General features: G+C 47.5%; 1 protein-coding gene across 10 annotated transcripts in view; it reads right to left on the reverse strand.

The window, feature by feature from the left end:
• NT5C2 (5'-nucleotidase, cytosolic II) overlaps positions 1 to 21,412 on the reverse strand; it is a 509,579-nt gene that overhangs the window by 267,532 nt on the left and 220,635 nt on the right. Inside the window, exon 1 of one of the 10 annotated variants that reach the window (XM_078643685.1) lies at positions 16,045 to 16,196. The exons of the other annotated variants lie outside the window; for them this stretch is intronic. Coding sequence (XP_078499811.1) covers positions 16,045 to 16,085 — 41 coding nt within the window. The 5' untranslated portion in view covers positions 16,086 to 16,196. Of the gene's footprint in view, positions 1 to 16,044; positions 16,197 to 21,412 lie in introns of those variants that run through there. 10 annotated transcript variants of the gene reach the window in all.

Here is a 21,412-nt window from a genome sequence, read left to right on the forward strand (position 1 = left end):
ACAACACCATTTCCGGTCTCACAGCGGGTCCAAGAGCACACGTGTGTCGCCTGACACCTTAAATATAGCCGCTCCCAACATGAACTGCGTACCAGGTTCACTCAGTTCGTCAGGGATGAGGTTCAGTTTCTTCTGTGCCGCGGACACAGCAATTGCACTGGGCACAATCCAGTAAGCCAAATCCACAAACAGTGCTGAAAACTCGCTATCACTTGTAAGGGTAAACTACTCAAAAACACACAAACAGCTGGCTGGGTATGTGCAGACAAGTCCTCCCACACCGGGTTTACAGCAGACAGAAGCAAAGGTTGTATTTGAGACAAGACATCGCCACACCAGTTTAATTCACCGCAGGACCACTCCAACAAGTCTCAGATGACACACAGCAGGATCTGGCACGCCGGGTTGGGGCCGACCAGTCGTGTGGGCACTGGTGGAGCTCAGGGCTGCCAGATTGCTGTTACACACACACACACTGCGCTTAGTTTCAATAGGTGGTCCTTCATCAAAAAGTTGCTTGAGGCTTCAAATTACAGAAAGTTACGCTTCCATTTGTTCCACCATCCAGTTCTCATACGCAGGTTCTTTTAAAATCCCATCCTCGTCACCAAAATGTTGTAAAGAAAACAAAGATCCAACTTCAGGGTATCTTTAGATAGTATTTATTATGATGGTAAGTTCAGGAGTAGAAGTACAGAGAGCCCCACCAGGAGCAGCCTTCCTGCTGCTCAGCCCTTACACCAACTTCCAACCTCACTCAGCCAACATTCCACAGCATCATCACTCATCCAACATTCCACACTCCACTCACACTGGCTGAGCAGCAAGTATAACAAGCTCCCCCCAACGAAGACAGAATTCCTGCTATTTGCCAAGCATAACAAACAAGAAATAGTACTAACCTGTCTCAATGACATGAACCCTGATAGATTTGAGGCCCATGTTTTACTGAATGCCAAGATACTTGGAATCAGCATAGATACCAACATTACTCTCCAGGAAAACACTGTAAAAAATGTTTTAAAGACGGCCTAGTACAAATTCTCTCTTCTAAATAAAGTGAAACTGCTTTTTTCTCAGAAAGGGACTTCATAACTGCTGTTCAAGCCCTGCCATTCTCACATCTGGATGGTGGTAACATACTTCTCCAAGGGGTTCCAGACTCTGAAGTCACACTCTTAAGGGCATACTACATACTACAGCACGTCTCATTTAGGGTCTGAAGAAATATGATCACATCACCCCCATCCTGATGGAACTCCATTGGCTCCATGATACATTATTTTTTAAATGGTTACAAGGTACAGAAAAGACAGGAAGCAGGAATACTAGAAAAGTAAAAAAGGTGACAGGAAGAAAGGAACAACAAATATACGTCTTGATGCTTTTGTGTAATAACTTGCAGTCTCGTCGGTGGTCCTCACAATGAGGAGAGCTCTAGAACAGTAAGTGTTCTGGCTTCCCGAGCAATCCATTTCTGACAATGGAAGCTCTTTCTGCAAGGAGACGTGACCAAATTATAAGATAACATAACCAAACTAGCCACCAGGAAGCACAGAAAAGAGACAAACTAAAATCTTGATTGGGAGGGGGGGCGTGGCCAGCAGCATGGCCGGCTAAGACGTGCTCTACCGCAGCTCTGGTCGGGCTGCGCTGAATCCGACTTACAACTAATGCCCTGAGACCCCGCTTCGACTCCTCGGCGGTGCTACAGGTGCCGGGCTTCCCTGGGCGTAATATCTGCTAGAATTATCACTGTTTTCACCCCCAAAACAGCGGAGCGGAGACTGACCCGGCCTGACCGCGACCAACAAGATGGCGGCGCCGTAAACTGCGGAGAACGACCAGGAGCCGTGAGCGCCGCTGGAAACTCCCGACATGCGAAGGGGCAACTGCCGAGTGCCTGCGGTGAGCCGGGGGACCCCGGTAAGGTGTACGGGCGGCCCGGGCCCCCGAACGAGGAGCTCCTGCAGTGGGAGGGGCCCCGTCTCGGGCGACGACTGAGGCCTCTGCATCCCTGGAGAAGTGGTGAGGTGTCCGGGCGGGAGCGGCTCGCATCGGGGAGGCGGACCGGGCGGCAGGACTGCCCGCCGGAAAGAAAGGAACACGCCGGCGGCGCCCGGCGCGGCGTCCCCCGGGCTGGCTTGAGACACAGAGAGAGGGGTGAGTGGCCCCGTGCCTTGGGAGCGCCTGGACCACATCGGCCTGTGTGGAGCGGGAGCGGACTGCTCCCGAGATCGTGCTCTGTGCCGTGGCCCCGCCCCCGGCCCTCGCCATGTCCTGAGACCTGCCACTGCGGATCGGGGGTGAGTGGGATCGACCCCACCGACGATGCACCGCCACTAGAGGGCCTGGGCACACCGACAGCTTCGCCCAGGACATGTGCATACCTGCAGGCTGAGTCCGGTAAGGCAGGAGGGGAGGGCTAGACGCTGGACCAGACTCGCGACTTACACCACCTGCCTGATACCTCAGGACTTATAAGGAGAGTTGGATAGGAGAAGGCCGGAGGCCTATGCTGTCGAGTGCCAGTCCTGCTTGAGTTGTTGCCTGACACAGGACCTGAGGGGGGAGGCTGAGACGCAGTGGTCGGTCCGTGTGGAGAAGAGTGGGGCTCTGGGACGGCTGAGAAGCACTCCACCCTAATTGAAACGCCACGTGGCCCTAAAGGATCCGGGGAGCGAGAGGAGGCTGCAGGCACGAGGTACTGGAACCCGAGGCCGCGAACATTCTTGGGAGGTGGAGAGGGGTGTCAGCTCCATGTGGAACTCGCCATCAACCGTAGTCAGCCATGGGGAAGAGAGAGACGGGTGCCAAACCACCCAAACAGGGCCCAATGGACAACTTTGCAGCGCCTAGGCAACCCACTGAGACCGCGCCTGCGGAACCTGGCGTGCGCTCGGACACGGACTTGTTGATGGCAGCCATCCAGGCGTCAAGGACGGATATTCAGGAATCGCGGGCAGCCCTGGAGGTAAAAATCAGTGAGGTTGGGTCTGAAGTAACGCTCCTGCGCCAGGGTTTCCGTAAGTCGAACGACAGGGTGACTGCGGCAGAGACGCGAATAGGAGAAGCGGAGGACTCGATCACCACCTGAGGAGAGATATGGCGGAACTCCAGGCCTCGCATCGCCAGCTACTGTGGAAGGTGGACGATGCAGAAAATAGGGCGCGACGCAATAATCTACGCTTTGTTGGTTTTAGAGAGGGAATTGAGGGGACGGACATGGCGGCCTTTCTCCGCTAATGGATCACGACAACCTTCCCGGCGGCGCAGTTCTCGACGTGCTTCATCATCGAAAGGGCGCATAGGGCCCTCCTGGCAAAACCACCGGAGGGTGCGAGACCCCGGCCCGTCATCGCCCGCTTTCTCAACTTCGCAGACCGCGATCTGATATTACGAGAATCTAGAAAGCTGGGAGAGATACGCGTTGAGAACACGAACATTATGATTTTCCCAGACTACAGCCAAGAAGTGCAGAAACTACGCCGCTCCTTTGACGCGGTCAAAGCAAAACTAAGAGACATGACCATTACCTATATGCTGCTCTTTCCGGCAAAATTAAAAGTAATCTATAAGGACAAAGCGCACTTCTTTAATCACCCGGAAGATGCCTGGCAGTGGCTGGAAGAGTGACCCATATTCCATAGGCAGGAGAACAACAACAGAAGAGGAGGGCCAGACGGGCCGACTACGAGCGGCCCACAGTGGGAAAGGCAGAGACCCCGCCGACAGAAGACCCAAAGAAATAAGAGGCGAACACCACTGACGCCCTACCCGGGAGGGGGCCCGACTGACGGACGACGAGGGCAATCGGCCTCACCCGGCAGGAGCGGCGCAACGGGATCCAGGTTCAGATGCCTGGACAACACTGCCAGGTCGGAAGGAGATGAAAGAGAAGACTCTGAAGTGCATTCATCGGACGGAGAGGGGGGAGGTGCACGCTCCGTCCACCCACTAGAGAAAGCGATCCGGGAGATGGAACAAGATGCATCGGGACACACGACTGATCCCAGACCGGACACACAGGACTCTCGGTCCTAACACAGGGGACTACAGGGCAGCAGAGATTGCAGCTCGACGCAGCGGAGACACGCAAGTTGATGCACCCTCCTTACACCTATTCTTTACATTGGTTACAGACTTTCTTATGCGCACATTCCTAACTTTGACACACGTAGTTGTTACACTGGGAATGTATTACATGTATTGTATTGATCTGGTTTGGATGCAGACTCTTTTGTACGCATTTCTTGCCTCTGACTCTTGAGACTATTCACTGGGGAAGGAGCTCTATGTTTGCACTGAGTCTGTTAGAGTAGGTTGCACGGGAGGGGGACCTTTAGGAGGGCTATAGACCTTCTCCTACTGACAGTTCTGCCTTGCAGAGAGATGGGACTGAAAGGGGAGGGAGGTGGGGTGGGGGGCTGGTGGTGGAATTCAGCTATGTTGAAGCAGAAAGTTGGGGATAGCGCAAGGGGGAGGGCGAGGGAGTTGGGGGGAGTTGGGGGGAAGGGGGAATGAGGCACTCCATTTGAGCATCACAACTGTATCTCGGACAGACACACACAACAGGCGACACGTCCCGTCACAAACCGTCAGAGGCTATCTGTCACTAACTGGCACTTCACGGCATCTGTTGGCCTCTGTCCCACGACGGACACCACTAAGGGTGCTACAGGACACGACATTCACTCACCACCAGTATGACTGCAGGGGATTATGAGAGGGGAACTGCCTACGGGGAGGGCATTAAGATAATGACCTGGAACGTTAACGGCCTAGGCTGCAAGATTAAACGAGGCTTGGTGAACAATTATATCAAGAGGTCTGGGGCAGATGTCGTGCTTCTCCAGGAGACACACCTACAAGGTAACAGATGCGCCTTCTTGGCAAGAGGACAATACAAAGTTTTGGCACACGCAGGGTTTTCCTCGGGGTCCAAAGGAACTGCAATACTCATTAAAAAAAATCCGCCAATGAGGGTAACACAAGTCTGGTCTGATAGACAGGGCACCTATGTAGGGGTTCGGGGGTCATGGAGAAGACGGGAATACACACTCATATCAGCCTATGCCCCACCCAAATTACAGACAGACACTATGAAGGGGCTATCAGACATAATTCTCAATACGTCGGACACGATCCAAATCCTCGGGGGGGACTTTAATGATGTAATGAACTCCTCCGCGGACCGGACAGATGAGCGAGATAGATCTCAAAATAAGACTCCTCTAGCCAAATCTATAGAGATACTGGGCCTCCTGGATGTGTGGCGCTGGCTGCACCCGGACACACGGACGTTCTCCTTCTCCGGGGCACAAAAAGTCTACTCTCGCCTGGACTATATCTTCATGGCGAGACAGGTATTGCAAGTATCGGACTCGGCGGAATACCTTGCTCGAGGGGTGTCTGACCACTCCCCCCTGGTGCTTCAGACAGGTGGACGACAGGGGAGGGGTCCCGGGACCCTGCGACTTTCGGCCTGGGATTTACAAACCCCGGACATTAGGAAGGGTCTCAGAGCTGATGTGAAGGTGTTTTTGAGAGAGAACAAAGGATCTGTAGACTCTCGAGTAGTCCTATGGGAGGCGCTCAAGGTGGTGCTTCGTGATAGGGCCCATTGTAGACTAGCGGAGGTTAGAAGGAAGAACCAGACTGAGATACAGACCCTAGAAACACAAATATTACAGCTAGAGCGGGAGCATTTACTCACGAGAGACATAGGGACGCAAAGACGCCTTGCAGATACTCAGGCACAATATAGGCAGCTAGTGACGGGAGAGGCCAGGACGCACGCACTAGCAACCTTGCACCGCATATATGATGTAGGTGATAAATCTGGCAGACTATTGGCCTGGCTCAGTCGGAAGGAGAGAGACAAACGTTGGGTTGAGAAAATAAGGGTGGGCCGGAACTCTTGGGCTTACACTGACGATAAGATAGCGGAAGCATTTGCCGACTGTTATGAAGCTTTATACAAGGCCCGAGATCTGGGTTCCAAAGCGGAGGCGCTGCAATATATGGCGCCTATCACCCTCGCAGCGCTTGAGGACACGGACTGTGCGGATCTAGAGTCCGACGTCACGGAAGAAGAGGTCCGAGAGGCACTGGCCAAACTGCGCACAGGAAAGGCTGCGGGCCCTAATGGTTTTCCCGCGGAACTGTTTAAGAGCATGGCTGACCTCCTACCACGATATTTGCTTGGCATGTTTCAAGATGCCGAAGAGGAGGGACAGTTTCCCCTGGACCTCAGACAAGCTACGATTATCCCGATCCAAAAGCCCGGGGAAGCCCCCGGAAGACTGTTCCTCGTACCGTCCCATTTCCCTCCTAAATGTGGAGGCCAAGATATATGCAACCATACTGGCCTCACGCATGAGAAGGATCATCCCAGGCTTGATACACATGGATCAGACTGGGTTTATTCCAGAAAGGGCCACCAGATATAATTTAAGAAGGACGCATAACTGGCTACATGTGATAAAAGATAGAGCGGAACCACATTGGTTCATGTCCCTCGACGCCGAAAAGGCGTTTGACGCTGTCCATTGGCCCTTCCTCGAGGGAGTGCTAGAACGGCTGGGTTTTGGGCCCAAATACAGGAGGAAAGTCGGTCTGCTGTATACGAGCCCTGGGGCCCGGGTGAGGGTCAATGGGGTGATGTCGAGGACTTTCTCCATACAGCGGGGAACCCGGCAGGGATGCCCCCTGTCACCCTTGCTATTCGCCCTGACTATCGAGGTGATGGCCTCCGTGGTCCGACAAAACGAGAGGATCACGGGGTTCTATATCAGCCAGACAGACACGCGAGATGAAAAACTATCCCTCTACGCCGATGACGTCCTCCTCTATGTCACACGGCCGGACACTACGATACCGGCACTGTTCGATGAACTGGCAAAATATGGCGCGAGGTCAGGATACCAGATTAACTGGCACAAATCGATACTCTACGATCCCCGAGGGCGTGAGGAGTGGCCGCACCTGCCACAGACTCTACAGACAACCAAAGAAGGCTTCCAATACCTGGGGGTATTCATCACTACTGATAGAGACACCTCATACAATCGTAATATCGCTCGGATCGTGCGTGACTTCAAAGCCGACGCAGATAGGTGGCAGTCCCTCCCCTTGACAATACTTGGTAGGGCAGCGTTGTTCAAAATGATATCTCTCCCAAAATTCCTCTATGCCTTTCAAAATGAATATTACCAGATACCGTCCAAGACGTTCCGAGACATACATGCGGACCTCCGGTCATTCTTATGGCTAGGGAAACACCCCAGAGTGGCACTGACAATGTTACAAAGGCATCAATATGATGGGGGGGATCTCTCTCCCTGACCTAGAGACCTATCACTGAGCGGAGCACCTAGCCCCCATTAATGACTAGCTCCACGCACCCGTCACTCACCCCACATATGCTCTAGAACGATATCAAATGGGTACACACTCGAGCCGGTATTACCTATATGAGGGGAAGGGACAGGCTGGACTCCTGCTGGCCACGAGGATTACACTAGGGGCATGGCCTAGAGCCATGAAGGTCACCGGATGGGCGCACAGAGCTACGAAGCAGACGCCATTATGGGAATGCCCCTGGCTCAAAGAGCTACGCAAATTGAAAGGGTTCTGGGGATGGGACGACATCGGCATCTCAACGCTAGGGGACGTCATCCAACACGGAGCGCTGAGACCCTTTGCTTCCCTGCAGACCGACTTTGGGCTACAGCGCTCTCAATTCTTTAAATACGTACAATTGAGACATGCTTATTTGGCAGAAGGGGCACTGTGGGAGCCACTCCCCGAATACGCGCCACTAGAGGGCCGTTTGTTGCAAGAAAAGATCCCAGGGAAAGCAGTCTCCCTAACCTACAAAACAATTATGAATAATAGACTGAACACACTGGCGGGCCTCCGAGACAACTGGGAACAGGAAGTGGGTGAGATGGATGAGGTAGATTGGGGGGGGGGGGTACTGATGCATCCTAGAGAGGTAGCAATCAAATCACGCTTACGCCTAATCCAGTTTAAGATCTTGCACAGGGTATATTACGACAGAGTGAGGTTATGTAAAATGGGGAGGGTGTCAGACCCCAGCTGCTTACGATGCAGGCATGAGAACGGGACTTTCCTACACACGTTATGGTCCTGCACACATATACAGGCCTATTGGAGCGCGATCACCACTGAATTGAGCAACGTACTAGGGATAGACATTCCAATGGAACCGAAGCTGATCCTGTTGGGAATGACCAATGACATAGATCTGGCCCGCCGCTAATATTTTTTGTGTTGGCCTTGGTGGTGGCCAAGAGAGACGTAGCTAGGAAATGGGGAGCGGCTGACACGCCACAGATAGGGGAATGGAGGAAGGGATTAGACATCTACATGGCGGCAGAAAGAGTCACATATAAAGCAAGAGGCTGTCCGAGGAAATTCCGCAAAGTGTGGGGTAAATGGAGACAATACCATGGCCTGGGATCAAGACAATTATGAGTTGACTAGTAGAAGTCAGGGACGTAGTGGGGCCAAGATGAGGGATGGGACAACACAGGGAGAGCTGTGATGGATGAACATTTGGACTGTGACAATGAAGTGTTATACCTTGACGGGCGAGGGCGGGATGGGGGCTAGGGATACAGGGTCACTACCTGTTGATGACATGCATGTTCCAGATACTGCCTTGTTGGGAAAGTGATGCAACTGATCTACTAAGATGATACTGACAATTGCTATTGCCTCTTGGGGTTATGACAAGTGTATACGTTGGGGAATGGGTGGAGGGGGAAAAGAAAAGCAGATGCACGAACTTCCTGCTGAACAGTCGCAAATGTCCGTTATTATTATGCCTTTATTGCTTTTACGGATAACGCCACCCAGCCTCCGGGCTATGGGTTCACTGGCTGTGTCATGTTATGTTTAAAGACCTATACATCGCTACTGTCGGAAGCAGGAATGTTGTAAAGAAAGATTGTGCACTATACGAATCTGCAATAAAAATGTATTTCCAAATAAAATCTTGATTGGGAGGAGAATTGGGAAAAGGGAACAATAAGCTACCTTACTGTAGCCTTGCAAGAAGAGGAAAACAAAGGCAGACAAAGGCAGAAGCAACAGCTACAATGTGCTTACAAGCAACCTGCTAGCCTAAACGGTTGGCTACATGAAGGACGTTTGCCACCGAAGGCAGACAAAATTCACTGCATCAGTTTAATACACAGTTACAGAGAATGGAAAGGATTGTGAAGTTAGACTACTATGTATTCGTATGCTGCAAAGTATCTTGCAATTTTGTATGCCCAATTTTTCAAGCAAACAAGTTTTTATGATGCAAACAATCCTTGAATTCCTGAACCTTAGTTACCGAAACGTGAGCACATTATCCTACACTTGGGAAACATGTACAATTACATTATCTCAGCGTCAACAAGTTGGTGTACTGATAATCCAATTAACCATTATGTGAAACTACACAAAATTACCCAAAAGCATCAATTGCTCATTCGGCAACTCCTTCCTCTAAACAATAACATTTCATACGCCACCCAGAATGTCATCCACATTTTTGGGATATGTAATTTGTGAGAAACAATTAGCAACAGTTGCCTTACCAGCATTTAAGGTCACGTAATAGGGATGATTCATGGTATCGGCCAAGCTCTTCAGATACCGCCTACACAGTAGTTGTTCTAGTTCATGCAATGAAGCAGTAATCAAACAGCAGGTTCCTAGTACCGAGAAGCAATTACCGGTGGTGGTTGCTTTTCCTTCTTTTTTTTTTTGTTTGGTGAGGCCATAATGGTGTTTTTAAAATTCAGTTTTTTATTTATTTTCATATCCAGGCCACAATCCCAATCTTGCACAACACACAGTTGGCCAGCACATTACTGGTGAACATCCATGAGGTGGAATAATTAGTCAAGGAAAAAGTGTAATTCAGGAACAACCTATGCTAAATTTAGGCACAAGGAGTTGATACTAGGACTACTATCATTTTCCTATCAAATATGTATTTCTATTTGTTTAAACCATTTCCGGTCAAAACTCTAAAGGAAAGGGAAATGGCAATATTCAGTGCCCTAAAGCCTTTATTGGAAGCAACTGCTTCTTTTGGCAGCGAGCCGTAGACAATGGAGCACTACCTGGAATTTCCGAAACTCAATAGACAACAAGGCCCAGCCCTTCCACAGACTGAGGAAAGCCTCTGTAGTGTTGTTTACAACAATATACAATAGTAAAAAAGCCCAGATGGAATGGTTTGGCTCTGGGGAGCTCTCGTTAGACAATTGCCCCTACTCAAAATATGTATGGTGACACGGATGGCAAAAATTTGCAAGGGGATTCAGATGATGGATTATGATGTGGCAAGGCCCTGGCAAGTGAGCTCAACCATACGCATCACAAATCCAACGAACTGGAAGGTCAGCTAGAAAACAAGCCACCTTCAGACATGCTAGACTCCAAGGACATATACCACCCTCGCTCAATGGAATGGTCCCTAGTGGGAAAAGCTAACTATGAGGTGAGCTAGCTATGGACTTTTTTTCGACAAGGAGGTACAAGGAAGCTTTAGGGGAGAATGCCCCTAACATATCAGAGGGCAAAGTGGTTGCTACACTTGAAAGCGATGGACAGATGGGCACTTGCAATGCAAAATTTGTCAAGGAACCAAAAAAGACATGAACCAGTCCAGGCACTTGCCAGGACAAACTACTGGATGCATTCAAGCCACCGCTGAAGATCCTTGACATAGCAAAGAAGGCCAAGGAGTCAGGCACCCCAATATCCTCAGACAATATGTCCATGCCTAGACAACCTAGAGGTAGCAATGGCTCAGGAGAGCCTCTCTGCTAAACTGTTCCTGAAGGAATTGGGAAAGTTTACCACCACGTTCTCATCACTAGACAAAGCACAATCGACCATTAAGAAAATCTTCAGCTAGGGTTTCGGAAGGTCTGGAAAAGAGTCAGGAAACACTCTCCCAGCCACTTCCCAACTCAAGGCCCACAAAAAACACAGGCTTTGAAGAGAGGACAGCGGCAGGATTAGAACCAATTCAGTGGCTTCTTACCTTCCTTTGGAGTGAGGAGAGGCTGTGCCTCCAGACGTTCCTTCAGAGTGAACGATAATACATCAGGCAGGTAAGCTGGTAAGTCTGGTAAGAAAGGAGCTGATAAATGATGCATGGATACTCCAAACAAGTTACTGTTTGCAGAAACAATGGTGAAGCCCAAGGCCGATCACTTTCTCTGACAAGGAGTCAGAGCTAACAGACTAAGAGGTGATGGTTTAAGAGACAAAAGGGATGACTGTCCACCGACTGCTCATCTGAGGGGCTCAAGAGAAATATTTTTCTTGTGAAGAACAAGGACAAGGGACATCATCTAGGGATAAAACTCATGGACATTAACAAGTGGCTGGTTTTCTACCAGTTAAAGATGTAAGGGATACACCTGTTCAGGAATGTCCTTCGATCAAGGGACTGAATGATACGCCTAGATCTAAAGGATGAGTAGCTAATGGTTACCATTGTTCCTCCACATCGCACATTTCTGCAATTTCTTTAGAACCACGAGGTGTATAAATTCCAAGCCCTCCTCTTCTTCCTATCGTCAGTGTCCTGGTGCTTCACAATGGTGTTCAGGACAGTCATGGAGAACCTTCAGTGTAGGATGTAAAGTTGCCTGGGTGGCATCACGATCAAGGACCAAAGCCCAGAACGTCTCAACCTCTAGCGGCGGATGGTGATATTGCTTCAGCAGGATCTGGGATTCATTATCAATGGTGACAAATCAGAGCTATTGCCCAACTAAGTGTTACCTTCCTGGGGTTTATCATACACTTTGTGCTAGCAACCATTAAACTTCTAATAAGAATATAGAAAATATCAGACAGGATCTCTGGAAAATTCTAACAAAGACAAGGCTATCTTTATGCCATCTGGCACCCCTGGAGGGACTTCTCTCATCCTTTATCCAAGCAATCTTCTCTGGACTCCTCCATTATAAGAGCTCCAGCGGCGGAAAGCATCACATCTGACAAAGGGTTTGATTTATTTGGAGCTGGGATGAGATCCAATGGTGGCTGGATCATGTAGAGATGTGGAACTAGAGAGCAGTATTCAACGCAGCCCAGGATTCAGTGATCGAATCAGACAGCAAAAAACTAAGCTGGAGGCCAGGTGCAGAGAGTGGTTTACTAGCGCAAGATTAGCTAAGTTTGCATATCAACCACTTGTAACTCCTGTACGGACCAAGGAGAGAGAGAAGTGTTGCTGAAGATGGGCAATATCTCAGCAGTGGCTTGAATCTGGATCCAGTAAAGTTCAATATGTGTTAACTTCTGATCACTTCGCAGGGATTAGCTTTCTGGAAATCGACATGAACAATTGGCAGAATAAACAGCAACTTTAGCACTACCTCTTTTGACTTAGAGATGCCAAGAAGGGCTTCTTCTATTCATCTCCCAAACACTCCAAGATAGTTTAGCTACAGGAACAGTGAGAGGGAAAACCAGTATTGAGCTGGTCAGGTAGGAGAGTAGTGAAGAAGCCAAAGACAGGCAAGCCTGGTGACAGCTGTGTCCTGCCATCTTGAAACAGGGGATTGTGGGTAATTTTACAGTGAAGCAAAGGGGATGTCCTGCAAACGGAGGTAAGGGGGTTGCAAGAAAATGGTTAGATTGGGTGGTAGAGTTTCTCACACAGGATACATTTGTCATTTCAATCACTACCTCCTCAGAACATTCCTGCACTTCAGAAGACACCATCTGAAGATGGTCCTGCTGGAAAAAGCATCTTGGCTAGGAGCTAGGGGCAGCAGGACTGACCAGAAGAGCTTTCTCAACAGTAGAAGAGCTGGTCTGAAGGTTAAACCTTTGACTCAAACAATGTATCAATCTCCGCTCCATCGCAGTTGGCTTGAAATTGCATCTAGGTCCTGGTCAACTATGTACTGTTGTTTTTCCATAGTGCCGGTCTTTTTCTAGGCACCCTTCACCATAAAACTTTTTAAAAATCCCAATCTCCGGTGACGTAACCACAAGCCTCCTTCAAATAGTCAGTGGAAGAAGGGTACATCCATCTCAAGGCTTGTAGGATTACAGGGAATGCTGGATGGTGCCACATCTTTCAAGACAGTCTGAGGTCATCAGAAGATCTTGAGCAGAGAGGACAGCAAAAGAGGTACAAGTCAGCTTAGAGAAGAACAACTGATTGGTGTGTAGAAAGGGGGCTGGCTCTGGTAGGGTCATTTATTTTCCATGCACTGCATTCTTGTTGGAAGTGGCAACAGAGGGCCAGGTTTACAGAACAGTAAACACCTTCCGGTCGGCCATTTCATTAGGCGTATTCTGCCACACAGTGTCTCAGTGGGGAAACGTCCCATGATTCACAGATTAAGTGGTGTTCGGCTCTTAGTACCTCCGAGATACTCAACATTTTGGAACGTCAACAGAGGTTTGAACCTTTTCCTGTCATGGCTGAAAAATGAATATCAGAGTAGGAAAGAAAGAAACTTGCTAAGCTATTATGCTTGCTGTCATGTAGGAGAGTATTTGACATTTGAGCAATGGACATTTCAGGTACGGTGCTTATTCTATATTAGGGTTATATTTACCATCACTAGAGAAACAAAGTCCAACACCAGTGTGATACTGCACTCACAGTTCAGAGACTCACTGCAAATATGTGTGGTATAGAGCATTAAGGCATATAAGAGGAGTTTCTTCCTCCAGGGGCACAACAACTTTTGATTTCTATCCAGGAGGCTTTGTTAGCAGGTTGTCCCCCTACAACAGCATGATGGTTGAGCCGGGAAATGCGGGAAGCAGGTAGCGTTCCATTTGTGGGACAAAGGAGCAATACATTTAAGGCCTTTGCTGTTGGTGTTCGCTTGAAAGACACTATGAATACGGCAGCTTGGTAATCCGTATCAACTTTCGAGTAGCTTGATTTTAAAAAGGTAGTGAAGTGGCTGTGATGGTGGTAATCGGGGATTAATCCAGCACTATCCTCGCCAACAGTCCTGACACAGAATAAAACAATTATTCTAATGTAAAAAAAATCCTTGTTATCGAAATTTAAAGTTTCAGTTGTACTACGGGCAGAGAGTCAAGGATTATCCCCAGCAGAAACATGGGACGCTCTAGTGAATTACTAAAAGAATATTTGTGCTGTGATACAGGCGCAGAGGGGAATGTCATAAGAGGGTTGCATAGGACTTGATGCAAATTAATTGGTTGTTTTGTTTGTGCATGACTAATTTCCCCAGGTTTGTGGGAAATGTTATGTTTTTGTCATTGCTGTTATCATTGTCTGCTCTTGGAAATAGAGTGAAGACAGAAAGCATAATTCTCGCTTCCATGCCCTTAATAGAAATTTACACTTCACAATAGCCAGGAAATGTTTATTGGGCCCAACAAAGAAATGGGTTGTCCCCACTCCCTCCTAAATCCATAATTTTCTACGATTCTTCTTACTAGCCATCACCTAATGGGCACAATCCTAAATCTTTCTTCAGGTTTCCTAACTTTCAATGAAGATGTTTAAATCAAGGAGTGATACAAACCACAGTGTTAAGAAAATGCCCTGAAGTTCTTTAAACTGGGCATGAGGGCCAGAAGGCAGAGTGGATAAGCAAGCATCCTATATGAAGGCAAATGGAAATGAAGCTTCTACGTTTTTCTATTAGCAAACAATTCTAAAATATTATTCAGTGGCATACACAAAGTGTGGGGACTGTTCCAATACGGATGTGAAACTCAGAATTGCCAGAAGGAATGCCTGAGACTACAAAATACTAGAGGAGCAGTACAACAGCTAAGCATGCAGGACTCAAAATAGTGTTGTGTAGAATCGAAATAAGTTCAAGAGAATTGTTAACCTTTTAAAAAAAAAAAAATTTAAATACACTTATCTACTACCCCAACAAATTCAAGGTAAAAATAAACGTGCGATTAAACATTATTGTAACAGAAGAAGCATATGAAATGACAATCTGTGTCAAGGATACTTATCATCAAGCGGTTTAAAACGGTAGATCCACTACTGAATCCATTCCTCTAGCAACCTCTTTGATAATTAACATTAATAATTTAATCCATACCCTTTGTCATATTGTGTAAATGTAATATGTAGTTCATAATGACATAGATTACTTTATTAGACTCATGCACCATGCTTTCGAATTACTTTAGTCGCTGGAGAAATCTAGAATATGACATACTAAAAACTGACATGCATGAGCTTTAATTATATCCGGTTTGTTGTGCTTTGTAGGAATTGAATAACTACATAAGAAATACAATTAGGATACTTTAAATAACACAGTTTATTTATGTCCCATACAACAAAGTTTCAAACCCAGCATTACTAATTTTCAGATTTACCTGTCTCAAAAAAATACGGAAATTAGAAGCAGAATGGGAAGGTCATACAGATGTCAAAATAGTAATTTAAACTTTAACAATAAACTTTGCTCACAATAGTAATTTAGATATAAACTCAAAGTAAGGCAATCGTAAAATACCTTTGCCTCTTTTTAGACTATTCCCGAGGTAAAGGGTATTTGTGAAGAATTTAGCCTGGTTGGAAATTCAAAAAGGAAGAACTGCACAAAGTTAATATGCATTCAAAGTTCTGATTCATTTTGATTTTCCCTGGCCACTCGTGCTAGATTTCCTAAACTGAAGTGAAAAAACAATACATGGGATTATTGTAAATAAAGTTTTCATTGTTTTAGTTTTTCAAAGAAATGTTTAATAAGTATATGCAGTAAACATATAGCTCTCACCACGCCCTGGAAAAGTAATATTACAGTTTGGAGGGCACACAGAGCAGGTGCTAACAAAAAAGTTAATCAAGGATACCCACCTAAATGTCATCTCCTTAGAGGAGAGGAATATACCTGCAATCCTGATGGCAAATACCATGTTTTAGCATTGTATAATGTGAACAGTAATAGAAACATGCTTTAAAATGTAGCTAAATAATGAATTAGTTAATACAATTCTAATGAAATAATACTTTGAAAATTGTACCTGTCTTCATAGCCCAAGCTGGCAATGAGCTCAGTTTCCATTCTGGTAGGCAAACCCCTTGCCTTGTGCAAAAGTGGAATCAATTCGACACTGATAATCCGAAATATTACTTGAATTCCCAGGGAAAATAAATGTTGGTAAGGAGGAGTCCCAGCTCTTGAAAAAACAGCTTGCAAGCGTTTGCCAGAGCTCACATAGTCCAGCACTCAATCCTTCTACTATATAATGAGTGTAAAGATTATTAGGAAAGGCAGCTTAACGTACAGAGAGAGAGAGGTGTGTGCCTCATGTCCACATTCCATTAAAAAAAGTTTCATTAGTCACTGAATGAACAATGGTATTTCTTCTTTGAAATCTGACAGCGAAGAATGGTATCCAGTAGTAATGCAATGGATAGTTACTCATCTGAAGGAAAATTATACACAAATGCATGTGCCTACATATAATAGGAGGAAAAAATATTCAGGATATTAAACGATGCGAAATGTATTGTTTTAATTGTAGCAACCAATATCGACTGTCAGAATTTGAAGTGTAAATCCTGCTCTATAATACCTCAGATTAATATAGTTATGAGCTTTATATTTATGAGTTTAACTATACCTGTCAATGTATATTGGATTATGTGTTAAGAAGGTTATTAATAATAAGCAATACCCTCCTATTTTGTTGTGTTTTTCACTGTATAATGTGGTGCGTGCCATGCAAATACTGAAAATTAAAAATCAGACTAAAGTTTGCACAATGCTCTGAATTTTCAATGGTTTTCCAGGCTGATCACTAGTACTCAAATCGTCAGAACTTGCATGATTAAAATCTAACAAAGACTGTTTTACAAACTGTTGAACTAATATTGCCCCCACATATTTTGGAGAGGAAATTCCTTATGTCGCCCGTTGCGCACCACTCCTCACTTAGTAGTGGCACAATACAAACAAGCACTGGCAAAGTCAACAAGTCTCGCCTTTGTTACTTGGTCTTTTGGCTTGGTCAATTCCTGTTGCCGATTCTGAACAGCAACGTGAACAACTAAAATAAATGGCAAAGCCAATAGGTCTGGGATTAATGTGATAATATAAAGAAACAGAATTGTGCATGTTTGTGACAGTATGCACTACAAAATTAAAGCTAAACGTATTAATTATGGAAACTGAAAACATGAAAAAACAAGCACCACTTAGCTGGGCCTATAAGTTAAAACCTACAGATATATATGCACACAAGGACAACACAAAAATGGACACACCCAACAGGGGCACACACATGCACTACAGAAATTGTGCCACTGCAATGGTGGTAAAACTGTAGATAAGAGGGGAGAGAGGGAGTACAAGGGTGGAGAAGGGGGTGTATCCATGAGAACTATAGGCAATGAAAGAAAACACATGACATTTTGAAAAGAAACAAAAAGGAAGAATGGCTAAAGGATGAAAAAATAAAGGGGGGAAGAGAAAATGGAAAGACAGGTAAAAAATGCATTTGTCTCCAGAGTATGAAGACAACATTAGCTGAGAAAGTACTGATAAAACAGAGACGGACACAAACCACAGTGGATTGCATTAATATAGCGCTTTACACCACTAGCGAGGTGCTGAAGCAGACCGGAAGTTAGACTGGATGGGGACTTGGCAGAGTGCTCTGCAAAGAGGGAACGTTCCTAAAAAGAGATGGAAATTAAGGAAACAGTGTTGTGTGGGTTGAACAATTTAGAGAACAGTGGGTTGATCCACTTTCCTTGCAACTTAAAATATACTTACTAGCAAAAGCGTAAAGTGCCTCGAATGAAATATGAAGTTGTGTTTAAGTTGTAGTAGTTGTTCTCTTCCAGAATTAATTAACAGGGTGCACTATGTATTCGTTTTTGAGAGCTTAGTGCCATGTTGAAGAATAAAGGTTGGCGCAGATTTATGCAGGCACGTGGATGCCTTTGAAGCGTAGGTATGTCCACATGCATATATATATCACACATGACCCAATTACTGACGGGTCAGAGGGAGTGGAAGCAAGTTTGCACACAGGGCAAGGGACCAACCTTTGTGCTCTTCCTGTGCAATAAGGTTTCCACCAGGAAACAAACAGGCCTTCAATTGTCAAGTCCACTTATTGTGGCTTCAATTCACCTTACTATAATGGTGTACCTTCGCCGAGGGATAGTTCTGGCTACTAACAGATTCCAATCGTTTGGACCAGCACACTGGTGTACTAAACAAGCATTGAAAATGCAATAGGTCTCGCCTTTGATTAAGTTAAAGCCATTTGCTTTGCTAATGGTATTGTATAGCAAAGCAAATGGCTTTAACTTAATGAAAGGCGCGACCTATTGCATTTTAATGCTTGTTTTTAAGCCTTAGGCCCTAGGAAGAATGGATGTGGACACAGGTTACGAGATTTAAGATTACAGAACGTGATAATTGATTATTTTGGAGACAAGGGTGGTAATTCCTTTATGTCTCTGTTTTTGGTGCGACAAACGGATTTGTCCCCCACTATGGGGAGTGCCTGATGTTCTAGTTTTCCTTAAGGAAACGGAAGATCTATGATAAAAGCAATGAAACCTGACTAATGTGCAGTCGAGATCTTTCCAGGGTGTCTTCGAAAACTATCACCATGAATCCCACTGTCACAAGCCGCCTCAGCCCTTGGAACAAGAAAACAAGCCCACACACTGCTCTTTCGAGGCACCTCACTCCTAACTTACCCCACCCCTGCCATTCCATCACATACAGCTTCCCTAGAGTACCTGCGGCTCTGCGACCACACGCTGCAATCTAAATTCACCTCCTTCCTAACTTACACCACCCTCTCCATTCCACCCAGATCAGATACAGCTCCACCAGTCTACCTGCAGCTCTGAACCCACACACTGCTCTTCCAATGCCCCTTACTCCCAACTTACACCACCCCCTCCATTCCACCCAGATCACACAAGCTCCCCCAGTCTACCTGCAAATCGGACCCTACACGCTGCTCATCCAATGCACCTCCTTCCAAGCTTATCCCACCCCGCCATTCCATCACATAGAGCTCCTCCAGCATGTTATCTCACAGTGCAGTTTTGAGATAACACGCTGTTCTTTCGAGGCACCTCCTTCCTAACTTCACCACCACTGCCATTTCATCACATACAGCTCCACCAGTGCACCTGCAGCTCTGAGACAACACGCTGCTTTTCCAATGCACCTCCTTCCAAATGTACCCCACCCCGCCATTCCATCACATCCATCGCCATTAGTGACTTTATATAGCGCCACAAAGCATGACCTCGCTGTAAGGCACATAGCTGCTTCCTGCCAAAGATGTTGTACTTTAAGACACAGTAAAGTAACCATTACTGGGAATTAAAATAAGCACAACTCCTTACTCGGGCGAGCCTTACCTGTTCTCCTTGGCGACGGCATGTGTGTCTCTCGGTTACAGGGACTTCTTGGTGCCTAATGCACAGGTGTAACTCTCGGGGTTGCAAGGGCTCCTCGGTGCCACGATGCGCAGGTTTATTTCTTAGGGTGCAAGGGCTACTTGGCAGTCAGTGCTCACTGCTCCGGGCGGGGGTTGGGCACTCACAAAGCGCCTTTCTGCTCCACCGAGCCTCACAGAAGGAGAGGCACTGCAGCCTGCAGAGAAGCCTGGCCCAGCCCCCGGTTCCTGCTTCTGCCGAAGAAGGAGCCGAGGTGGGAGGAACCACCAGCTTGAGGTAGTGAGTGCCTACGTCTGTGTCTTGTGAGAACCCACACGGAAGAGCCTCATCACACAGCACCTCTCTGCTACACCCGAGGGTGCATGATAAAGCGCTATATAAATAGTCTTAGCGTGACATAATAGATATGGCAGGATGTTAGAGGAGGTCTCTAGCAGAGCAGCAGTCTGCACTCTTTTACCATGGGGCCCAGACAGGGCAGGAGGTCTCTAAGAGTGAAGTAGTCTGCACTCTTTTTAGCATGAGGGCCACACAGGGCAAAATGGTAAAAGAGGTATGTAGGGGAGAAACAACCTGCCCTCTCTTATAGAGCTTAAAGAGGGCAGGGGGGTACAGTGGGTGTCTGGCAGCTGAGAAAGGGCATGATGGTAGGGGGGGGGGGTCTGTGGGATATGCAGCGGGGCCGGTTGTAGTCCTTTAGCAAGAGAGGGAGTGGAAGGAAGGGAGGTGTCAAGAAAAGCTGTGACCTGCTCTATGCATGGCAAGGGGGTGACGAGATCTTGTGAGGCCTCTCCTCTCTTTTACCCGTAGAGTACAGAAAGGGCATGACAAGGGGATGCAGAAGATCTTGCAGGATACTGTTGGTATCTTTTACCCATGGATAACAGACAGGATTTGGCAATAAGGTACACGGGAGATCTTGCCCCACCTCTCCCCTTTACGCTCGATACACAGGCCATGGCAAGAGCTATATGAGAAGGTCTCCCTGTGGGGAGCACAGCCCCACAGCTCCCCTCAGTGCGGTGAGCACAGCCCCACAGCTCCCCTCAGTGCGGCGAGCACAGCCCCACAGCTCCCCTCAGTGCGGTGAGCACAGCGCCCCCTCCCCTCACAGACACATGCTCCCTCAGCTGGCTCACCACCGCTCCCCTGGTAACCAGTGCCCTCCCTACCTGGGGAGAGAGCAGCGCTACGCCTGCCCTTCACCTCTCACCTACTTGGCAGAGCTGCCATAACATCGCAGGCAACGGGGCGGGGCCCTAGAGACGAAAACCGGCACAGAAACTAATGAGGCTCCGAGGGGGGCGGGGGAGGGCCTCCCACAGGACACAGCATTGGTGAAACCCCCAGAACCGGACACCGTACTCCTGGCAGGAGGTCAGAAGTCACAAACCTTCTTTGTTGTTCCAGCTCTGCCCGTACCTGTCTGAATCATTACAAATTAAAGACCCGAGCCTGGAAACTGCACTGCCCTGGACGACCGAGGCTGCATTCTATATACATGACTTTTTCACACGTGTGGTACCGCAAAGGAGTAGTGTGGCTCACTGGTTAGAGGCGGCAGACCCGGGAGCAGAAGTCGGCCTGGGACCGGGGTTCAATTCCCGACGCGGCAGGGTCGTGGACTTGGGTCAGCGGACTCGATAATTCTCGCTTCGGTGCTTACTCTAATCAGCGGTTCCACTCGGCAACTCTGGGCATTAGCTTGCCTAATCTCCACAACGGCCCCATCAATTCCGGGGATGCCTGGCTCCACCTTGGGGACTCCCAGCAGGGACCATCCCACAGGGAAAGCCAGGACGGGTTCCCCAGAGTTATACAGCGCCAGGAAACCTACGGACGGGTTGCAGTGCGCTTTACAAGCTCAAATACATTTACATTTACAAAGGCAGCCGTGTGTTTATTTTCGCATCACGCTTTCACTTTAAGTGAAAGCGTGATGCGAAAGTAAAC

This window comes from Lissotriton helveticus, chromosome 5_1 (genome assembly GCF_964261635.1).
Source record: "Lissotriton helveticus chromosome 5_1, aLisHel1.1, whole genome shotgun sequence".
Lineage (NCBI taxonomy): Eukaryota > Metazoa > Chordata > Amphibia > Caudata > Salamandridae > Lissotriton > Lissotriton helveticus.